The following is a 10238-nucleotide window of genomic DNA, read 5'->3' on the forward strand; positions in this document are numbered from 1 at the left end:
TGGAGTCAGGAGGACCTGAGTTTAAATCCGGCCTCAGACCAGACACTTGACATTTACTAGCTGTGTGACCCCAACTGCCTCGCCAAAAAATGAAAGAAAGAACTGACGGAATCTGAATGCAGATTGAAGCATACTATTTTTCATGTTCTATATTTTTTTCGTGGATTTTTTTTCTTTAGGTCTGTGTCTTCTTTCACAACATGATTAATATGGTAATGTGTTTTGCATGATTGAGCATGTATAATCTACATCAAATTGCTTACTGTCTCAGGGAAGGGGGAGGTATGGGAGGGAGAGAGAAAATTTGGAAGTCAAAATATTTAAAAATTATCTTTACATATAATTGGGGAAAAATAAAATATCATTTTAAAAAAATAAGGTAGTGTTGATATTCAATGGGATATAGACTGCATGTAGCCCTACTATGAGTTTCTTTGCAAGTCTGCTCATTAGGCATCAAAGCTTTTACAAGACAAATTTCTGTTTTAAAAAATCACATATTTCCTTTGGCCCTAAGGCCACTTTGGAGCAAGACTGGTTTTTTTGTTTTTTGGTTTTTTTTGGCACAATTGGGTTAGTAAAAAGATTCTTCTCTCACTCTCTACCAGAGTATAGTATAGATTCTCTGACAGGTGTGGAAAACATTGTTAATAGGGGGATGAGGTCTTTAATAGGGTAGCAGGGAAAGGTGACTCTCTTTGGCCACACAAGCTCATTTTTCCTTCTAGCCCAACACATCCCTCCAATGTTCCAATGTAGTCTTTGGATGAGTAACAAAAATGGAAGACTCACCACTTCATTGATGGCTTTGATTAGGTAAAGAAATTCTTTGTAAAAATAAAAGAGACGAACAACACCTGAAACAGAAAACAAGTCATTGTAAAAGGCAAGGCAATCCTGGTTTCCTTATTATGTAGTTGAATTCCTGCCCCAATCTGTGTTAAATAATCTCAACTGGGCACTTCCTGAACACTATTTTTTTGTCTTTCCTGATAACTCTCTATTGCATACCCCAAAGCTTTTGTTCCTCCAACCTTCCAAGCCTCCAACCTTCTCTCCTTCAGCCACCTACAATTTCCCTTGCAAAAAGCAAGCTAAGTGAGGTCAAAGGATATCCCACTTTTGCCTTTGTATTACCAGTGCCTGAGACAATGGCTGGCACATAGTAAGCCCTTAATAAAAAGCAAGCCCTTAATAAAAAAAATCATTTGAATTTAATTAAACTGAAATTTAATTTGAATGATAGGGCAATCCCATGCATTAGCCCAGCTCCCCAACTGTCCTGCCCAAACCTACCACACTCATTTCAACTTCTGCCACTCCCTCCAACCTAAAATGTTAATATAATTCTCCTCACTTGAAATTCCCCCCAAGGTTCTCTCCACCTATCTGAAATCTTTCATCTTTTAGGTCCCAGTTGAAGTTCCATATCCTCTCCATGAAGTCTTCCTCAACTGCCCTACTCCATTCTTATCTTCCTTTTCTGAACTGCTTTAAAAATTATCACCTATATCACTCATTTTGTCATTTAATCACACACTGCCTTGTACTGTTAAAATTTTAAAAGTGTGTATATTTTTGCCTCCTCAATAAAACTATAAAGCATTTTGAGAAGAGGGATCATATAATAAATTTCATATGTTATCCATAGAACTTCATTGCAGTATACTCATTAGAAGCATATACTTGCAAATATGTATATAATTTGTATATATTTATAAGATATATATGCTGAATTACCATAGTTCTTCTACTATCATTACATGCCTGGCCTAAAAGGAGTTTTAACATATAGCTGCATGTCAACATTTCTCATCCTGCAGACCTGGGTCCCTATTTCTAATCTGGTCTCCATCCCCACAATATAAGGATAACAAAGGTATCTGGCATACCACCAGTGGCAGCCCAGTAAGGACTGTAGGATCTTAGTGTGTTGACCAAATTCTGTTCAGACTTCAAACAAAGAAGTTGAAATAAAAATAAATAAATGAAATAAAAATAAAAATTTTAAAAAAGCAACATTTATTTCTGATGCTCTAATGTGAAGGTTTTTTATCAATAGAGAATAGGTTCAGATAGGTCCTGACACACTAGAAAGGCCTCAAATATAGGCCCAGTGATGCTTGTACATCTGTCATACAGACATACAGAACCAGCCTCACTAAATTCAGAGAGACTTGAGGGTGATTAATTTTTCAGCCACAATGATTTTTTAAGACCTATAAAGGAATTGCTTTGTGCCAGAAGAGAGACTACTCACTTAGATGAAAGCATGGATCCTTTAGGTATAAAAGAAGCACACTGTGAATAATTTTCATATGAATACTAATGAGGCCCCAAAGAAACTTTGTGTTTTTCCATAGTCTCACAATTGCTATATTACTCCCATACAAAGTCTAACGTTTGTTTAGATTCATGTGTCCATGCTTAGATTTAGGGAAGAAAAGCAGACCCCAGTGCAGCCGATACAATTCTACCCACACAGAAAATGTACACATCCCTATCAGAAGACAGGTTGCCTTTTGATTCAATGTAAACCTATAGGCAGCCCTAGAATGAATAAAAAACAAAAATCAAAAACAACCCAGGAAGATTAAGTACCCATTTCATCCACAGTAGCAACAAATACTTCATTCCCAATTTCTGTAGCCGAGATGGACACGATCTCAATTTTGACTGAATCCCAACTACAAATACATGAATAATTGAACAACGAATTGAAGACTCTCAATCCTTTGGATGACCCAACAAACACATAGTCTTTACAGATGGCAATGCAGTTTGGCACACTCGAAAGCTGTGAAGACAAATCAGAGCACAACATATGATCATCAGTTGTCACCATTTTCGTGTTTAAGTCCAGAAATCTTCTGTAACACGAGCTGCTTTCCAAGGGGAGAATTCATTCTAATCTTCAAGAATCATTTATTTTATGAAAGTATTCTTTCAGCTCTACAGCATACAACTACATAGTTGGGGATAAATGGAGGAAGAAGCCTCCCTCATTCAAACTCCTGTCTTTTCACAGAGCTGACAGAGAAAACTCCTGTCCTACAGCCAATAGTCTACATTTCTGTTAGTTAAAATGCTTTTCTACATGTCTTTAAGAGATAATTTTAAAATGTATCAAAGGGCTTATTCCTTTCAGGAAAAAAATTCTCAGGAAGATGCTTTCAGGCATCAGCAAGGAAACATAGAGATATTAACCAAGAGGAAGGGGGGAAGGGAATAAGCATTTATATAGTACCTATTATGTGCCAGGTACCACGCTAAGTGCTTTTAACAAATATTATCTCATTTAATTCTCACAACAACCCTGAGAGGCAGGTGCTATAATTATCCCCATTTTATAGATGAGGAAACTGAGGCTGGCAGAGATTTAATGACTTGCTCAGAGTCACACAGTCTGAGGCTGGATTTGAACCCAGGTCTCCTTGACTCCTGACTTAGTGCTCTATCCATCGTGCCATCAGACACCTCAGATAAGCCGGCAAAGGGTAGGTAACAATCAAGAACACAGAACAATCTAGAGGTATGTATTGAGTAAACATGTAGGCGGGAGGACCAATAGAGCAAAGGGATCCTTAAGAGCCCCTCTTGCTCGAAGCTGATGCCAACCTGCCTTCTCAGCCTTATTTCACACTTCTCCACGTTCCAGCCAGATTCTATTCTTTCAGCTTGCCCCCTCCTACTTGCCCCCCCATACCTAAAATGAGCACTACCCACCTCTCAGCCCATGAAATCCTTCTCTGCTTTCAAGACACCGTTCAGTGGGACGCCTTCTTTGACCTATCCAGCCTGGAACAATCCCTCTCTCCTTAATATTTTATCTTTTCATTTGACTTCTCTTATCCACTTATACTATAATTTACATTTTAGCTACCTGGGTAAATGTCTTATACTCCATAACAAAGTAGGCCTTTTGAAGGCAGGGACTATGTTTTTTGGCTTTATATCCCTAAGGCTAACATAGTGTCCTTCAACCAGCAGGTGTTAAATAAATCTTTATTGAATTAAATCATGACACATAAGAATAGGGACTGGACTTGGGATCTCACTGGTATTGGGAACTCCCCAAGCAGGAAATTCCCTTTACCCATAAGGTTACCTTTTTATTAACATAGTGTCCAGAGGGTAAGTGAATTGCCCAGAGGTTACACAATCAGCATGTATTAAGGCAAAGTCTTCTTGGCTCCTAGGCTAGCTCTCAAACCACTACATAATGCTGCCAAACAAAAAGAAAATACACCTGATACTATCTCTCACCAAAGATGCAATAGGCCCAACAGCAAGAGATAGAAAGAGAAATTCCATTTAAAGTTACTATAAAGTTACTCCTAAAATATTTAGGAGTCTACCTACTGAAACAAACTCCGGAACTGTATGAACACAACCACAAAATACTTTTCACACAAATAAAGTCAGATCTAAATAACTAGAAAAACAAAGATGCAATAGGAAACACTGGCTTTCTACCATATTAGGAAAATGTCTCCCCCAAACTAGATTCATCTCCCTCCTTCCTTTTCCCACTAATCAGAAGTTAATGGATGAGAACCTCAATAGTCCCCAAGTTCTATTTGCTTACTGTTATATTAAACTTAATATAACATTTAGGTAGCTAGATGTTGCAGTAGATAGACTATTAGACTTGGAGTCAGGAAGACCTGAGTTCAAATTCAACCTCAGGTACTTATTAGTTGTGTGACTCTGGTCAATTCACTTGACTTTGTCCTGCCTCAGTTTCTTCATTTGAAAAATGGGATAATAATAACATCTATCTCCCAGGGTTGTTGTGAGAATAAAATGAGATTATATTTTTAAAGTGCTTTGCAAACGTTCAAGTGCTATATAAATGCTATTATTATTAAATGTTGAGGTGTCTATTGTACCAGCCTAATTTCAATGAATTTATATACCTGGAATTTTTTACTTGGTAAATAGACAGTTGGCTTAATCTTAAGTATTGTAATTGCCTTTGCTGCTTCTCTCTCCTCAATGATTTCCCATGCCCGGTCAAACAGTAGGTTCACTAGTTTATTGATCATCCTGAAGGGCTGAGGCAGGGAATCAAGGATTTGATCTGGATCCTTTAGGAAATAATCTCCTTCTTCATCCTTTATCCAATCCTGTTCTTCATAAGTGGGCTCCAGGGGTCCTTTCCGGATATATACTGGCATCTTGATCTTACTGGTCTACCTGTTCTTCTCAGAACAAGTTTTCTTTGGGAGATGTAATGGTAGAAAGCAGCAATTTCTTTTCCAGGAACTTCTGCAAAATTCTGAATTGTTGCTGAAGGAATAAGATGCTTTAAAAGAAATAAAAAGTAGCTTTCTAAGGATAACACACAATTCACATGAGCCTGATTTTCTATTAATTCAAACATAATGAGGCTATTCTCTCTGGAAACATGAACTTTCATTATACCACACTCCTTACCTTATTCATCAAATATATTCCCCACTGTCAGCTGTGATGTGAGGTGAGAATTTCTCTACTGATACTCAATAGCCTGCCTGATACTTATCATTAAATCCACATATTTGGAAAAAATTTGAAACTATACTATAAAGTTAACAATTAAAATCCTAAATATGAATGGATTAAATTCTCAAGTAAAAAAGATAAAGGAGGGGCAGCTAGGTGGCACAGTGGATAGAGCACCAACCCTGAAGTCAGGAGGACCTGAATTCAAATCCCGCCTCAGACCAAACACTTACTAGCTGTGTGACCCTGGGCAAGTCACTTAACCCTGATTGCCTAAAAATAAAAAAAAATAAATAAAAGGATAAAGGAATGGAAAAGAAAAAATTCCCAACAATTTGCTGCTTATCAGAAACACAATTAAAATACAGAGTTAAATACTGAGTAAACATGAAGATGTGGAACAAAATTGAATTTTGAATAAACTGAAGAACCAATAAATGTCTTGGAAAACAGATAATGAAATATACTTCCTACCTCATGGCAGAGAGGTGGGAGACTACTAGAACAGAATATTTGATATATTGTCAGATGCAGTTACTGTAGGGGATATTTTTGTTTGTTTTTCTTTGTCACAAGGAACAGGGTTTTTCTTGTCAATCTGGTGGTAAAGTTGAAACAATCATGATGTAAATACAAAAGACATACATAAAACTCTTTATAAAAAACATACAGGATGAAAAGTTATGGAGGAGTTATAATGGGCAGTAGTGTAGAAAATACATATCCTGATAAGATGATAGGGCTATGTAAATAGATGTGCCCTATGCTCCAAGGCCTGTGACCCCAACGATATCTGATAATACTTTCCTCATCATACTATTTACTTACCTGGAGCAAACTAAAGATTTCGAAGAGGAAAACAATTCCAACTACTCAATCTCATTTTTGTGCCTTCCATCAACTACTGTTATTCTTACATCCAAAGTTATTCTTTTCACTTTGGGCACTAACTCACAAAAATTTGAGGTGAACTCTCAAGCCCTTTGTTACCATATTTATAGTTTACCTTTGTTCACTCTATTTCCTTTGCTTGGAAAGTCTTCCCTTCTTATCATTGTTTTTTTTTGGGGGGGGCTAGACAATGGGGTTAAGTGACTTGCCCAGGGTCACACAGCTAGTGAGTGTTATGTGTCTGAGGCTGTATTTGAACTCAGGTCCTCCTGACTCCAGGGCCGGTGCTTTATTCACTATGCCACCTAGCTGCCCCCCTCCTTTGTATCTTTGTCTGATGACTTCCTACTCATCCTTTAAAGCCCAATTCTTCCCAAACTTCCTCTGAAGTTTTCTCTGAGCTTCCCTGTTAATATCAACTTTGAATCTTAGGCAGAAAAACAGAATCTTAGAATTGGAAGAATACTTGACCAAGAATCCCTTCTATAATATGCTGACAAGTAGTCTCATCAGCTTCTGACTGAACACCATAAAATCACAGAGTACCGTTTTTGGTACTTCTCTAATGCACTAATCATACAATAGTGTATTATCTATTTTTATGTCCTCCTTACTAGACTATAATGTCCAAGAGGACAAGGATGATGTTGAGAGAGGCAAAATGGTAGAGGAAAAGAGTTTCGGGTTTGAGAGACCTAGGCTCATACCTCCAACACTTGCTAGCTGTATAAACATGGAGAAGTTACTTACCCTCTAAGAACATGTTTCCCCTGTAAGATGAAAATAATGAGACTTGACCTCTCTACTCGATAGGGTTATTTTATAAATCTTAAAGTGTTTTAAATATGAATTGTCAAAATGCTCATTTTCTAAAGTTTGTATTTTTCCCAGCACCTAGTATAGTGCTCTATACATAGCAGGTACTGTGTTTGTTGAATTATTTCTTTCTCACTTTCTAAACTTCAGAGACATTAATCTGCTTAAAGTTACTATAGTGTTCCCAAGAAAAATAAATATTGCATAGTTTCCCCAAGTAAAGCTTTTTCAGTATTTATCAAACTCTATTAAAAGAGATTATGAGGGCAGGGAGGTGTCGCAGTGGATAAAGTTCTGGCCTTGAAGTCAGGAGAACCTGAGTTCAAATCCGGCCTCAGACAGTTGACACTTATAGCTGTGTGACCCTAGGCAAGTCACTTAACCCCAACTGCCTCAACAAAAATAGCAAAAAAAAAAAAGTGGTTATGCCTTACATCATGCTACAATTTAAACATTCCTCCCTAATTCTAGTGCCTTCCATCTATTGATTATCTCCAATTTATCCTGTATATAGTTTGTACATAATGGTTTGCATGTTGTCCTACTCCTTTAGACTGCAGGGTCCTTAAGGGCAAGGACTATTTTCACCTCTTTTTGTATTTCCAGTGCTTAGACTGGCACAAGTAGGCACTTAATATTTACTGACTGACTGGTTAACAAATAATGGCATTAAATTTTCTGTTATTTAAAAATTCCTTCTTCATCTTCCTGGGTCTCCTTTCATCATCTGTAAAATTACAAACATTTTACAGTGGCTATTCCAAACTGTTCACTCTTTCTTTAAGTCCCCAACTTAGAGGGGATGACCTAAGCCTACTTTACTGAGATTAAGATAATTGATCCTTTAACTTGTGAAGGGAATTATGATTTTTATATCAGTCTATATGATATGTATAATGAATATACTAATAATTTAGACTTCTCAGGAGACTCTGGCTTAGGAGTCATAGACTTACAATGTAGCTTGAAATGATCAATCAAACCCTTGACAACGCTCTCCCAATCACTACATTCCTGTGCCCATGAATGTTAAGTGAAGTGAATCAAAGATGGTAGAACCTGTTCTCATCACAGAACTCTGGTTCTGCATCCCACTAAGTAATAATCCCAAAGACTTGAAACAATACTATTCCCACAGGACTCCAGAACACCTGTATTGCAGACTCCTGGGCTCGTTGTGGGAAACCACTCAAATCCTAGAAATTATTGTTTTGTAATCCCTCTTCTCCTTCACCCCACTTGTGATTTATGTATATAAGCTGTGCCTTTACTCCAGCATACAGAGCATTCCTCACTCTGAAATTGATTAATCAAACTGCTACTTGATTCCTGTCACTCCTGTCTCTAGGCCTGCTGCGTGTGGTTCCAGATATTCACAGGTTAGAGACCAGTTCTGTTTGGACTACACAGAAAAACCTGTTAACAAACTCTTCTCAGAAATTCTCAGTATCATTTCCTGCTCTCTCTTCTTCCTTTCTCCTGCCTTAAAAGAAGTGCCCTTCTTTCTCTTTCTACCTGTCCTCTTAATTCCATCTCCTCATCACTTTTCTTTAAGAATCTCTCCCCAAAAACTGTATGTTCTGCTTCATGGACATTCAGTTTTTCTTTCCACTGGCTCCTACCCATCTGCCTACAGATATGCTCAGGTCTCCCCAATAAAAAAAAAGCCCTCCCTTCACCTGTCTACCTCTGTCCAAGTACTATCTAATCTCTTTCTTTCCCTTCAGCACTACATTTCTGGAAAAATATCTTATACTTCATGCCTCTACTGCATAAAATACTCCTTTGCTCAGTATCTTGTGATCTGGCTTCCATCCCTATCATTACTGGAAGTGCCATCTCAAAAGACATTAAATGATTTCTTCAGTGGCAAATTCAAAGGCCTTTTCTCATTCTTTATCCTCCTTAAATTCTCTGCAGCATTTGAGACTGCTGACTACCCTTCTGGATAATCTTTCCTCCTCCCTGATTCCCAAAGCCCCATACTCTCTAATTTACAGAATTTACCTATTCTGCAGAAAAACAAACACTCTATCATGAGAAAAGATAATTTATCCATGAACTCAGAAGTTTTCTTTCCTAATGAGAAAACGAAAACTGGACAGGGACTTTAAGGTATAAATTGACCCAAGCAGTTGAAACTTAAACTAGATAGTCTACAATTCAGTGCAAGTTAGGCCTGCAGGATGACTCAATTTTTAAATGCTGTAAGCAATCAAGTTTAGTTAGTCATTTAACTAGTATTTATTAAGTGCCTACTACGTGCTCGGCACTACATTAAGTGACAGGGATTCAAACAATGGCAAAAGACAGTCTCTGTTTTCAAGGAGTTACGTCTAAAATCGGAAACAACTTGCAAACAGTTAAGTACAAATAGGATGCATACAGGGTAAGCTGGAGAAGTGCAGGGGTGATTGCCTGGAAAAGAACCAAAGGGTTGGAAATACTAGAGGTTATGGTGACGACAAGAAACAGGTTTTGGGGTTGCAAGGTAAAGAGAGAGGTGGAATGACAATAGATTGTGATCAGATAAACTAATTTCATAGTTTGTGAATTTGGGAATGGTACATTTGTGGATGGTGGCAATATCTTGATGGGCATGACCATCTCTGCATGGCTTGGGCGGATGGCTATCATCAGAAATGAGTATGTTGAGAAACGGAACTCGTGAAAATGGGTCTTTCTAACTCTATGCCCGGCCCGCTATCCCCTGCACACCTAGCTGCCCATACAGACGGCGTGGTCAAGGGAAATTCTTGGAAGCTCTCGCAAGGAGAGAGGGCACAGGAGGGCGCTGGGACGGGGTAGGACGCACCTGAGAAACGCGCGGAGACGGGAGGAGCACCCACCCAGGAGGCAACCAGCCACGGAGGCTTCGCGGTTCCGGACAGGTCGGACGGAGGCGTCTTCACTAGAGCCCCGTCGCCAGGGTAACCTGGGTATCCGGCTCTGCCGGGAAGTTTCGCGCTCTCTCTTTTCGGCGTCTCTCCACCCTGTTGCCGCGGTAACCCTCACTTCCGGCTCAAGCCCGGAAGTCCTGGAAG

At 38.6% G+C, this 10238-nt stretch overlaps 1 protein-coding gene across 1 annotated transcript in view; it reads right to left on the bottom strand.

The window, feature by feature from the left end:
- The window catches only part of WDR93 (WD repeat domain 93), a 48129-nt gene extending 37959 nt beyond the window's left edge, over positions 1 to 10170 (bottom strand). Inside the window, exons 1-4 of the mRNA XM_027852043.1 lie at positions 10010 to 10170; positions 4920 to 5308; positions 2602 to 2797; positions 793 to 857 (exon numbers count right to left, since the gene is read on the bottom strand). Coding sequence (XP_027707844.1) covers positions 793 to 857; positions 2602 to 2797; positions 4920 to 5180 — 522 coding nt within the window. The 5' untranslated portion in view covers positions 5181 to 5308; positions 10010 to 10170. The remainder of the gene's footprint in view (positions 1 to 792; positions 858 to 2601; positions 2798 to 4919; positions 5309 to 10009) is intronic.
- Positions 10171 to 10238: the final 68 nt, after the last annotated feature.

The sequence above is a fragment of the Vombatus ursinus genome, unplaced genomic scaffold, assembly GCF_900497805.2.
Source record: "Vombatus ursinus unplaced genomic scaffold, bare-nosed wombat genome assembly UNPS02009205.1, whole genome shotgun sequence".
Lineage (NCBI taxonomy): Eukaryota > Metazoa > Chordata > Mammalia > Diprotodontia > Vombatidae > Vombatus > Vombatus ursinus.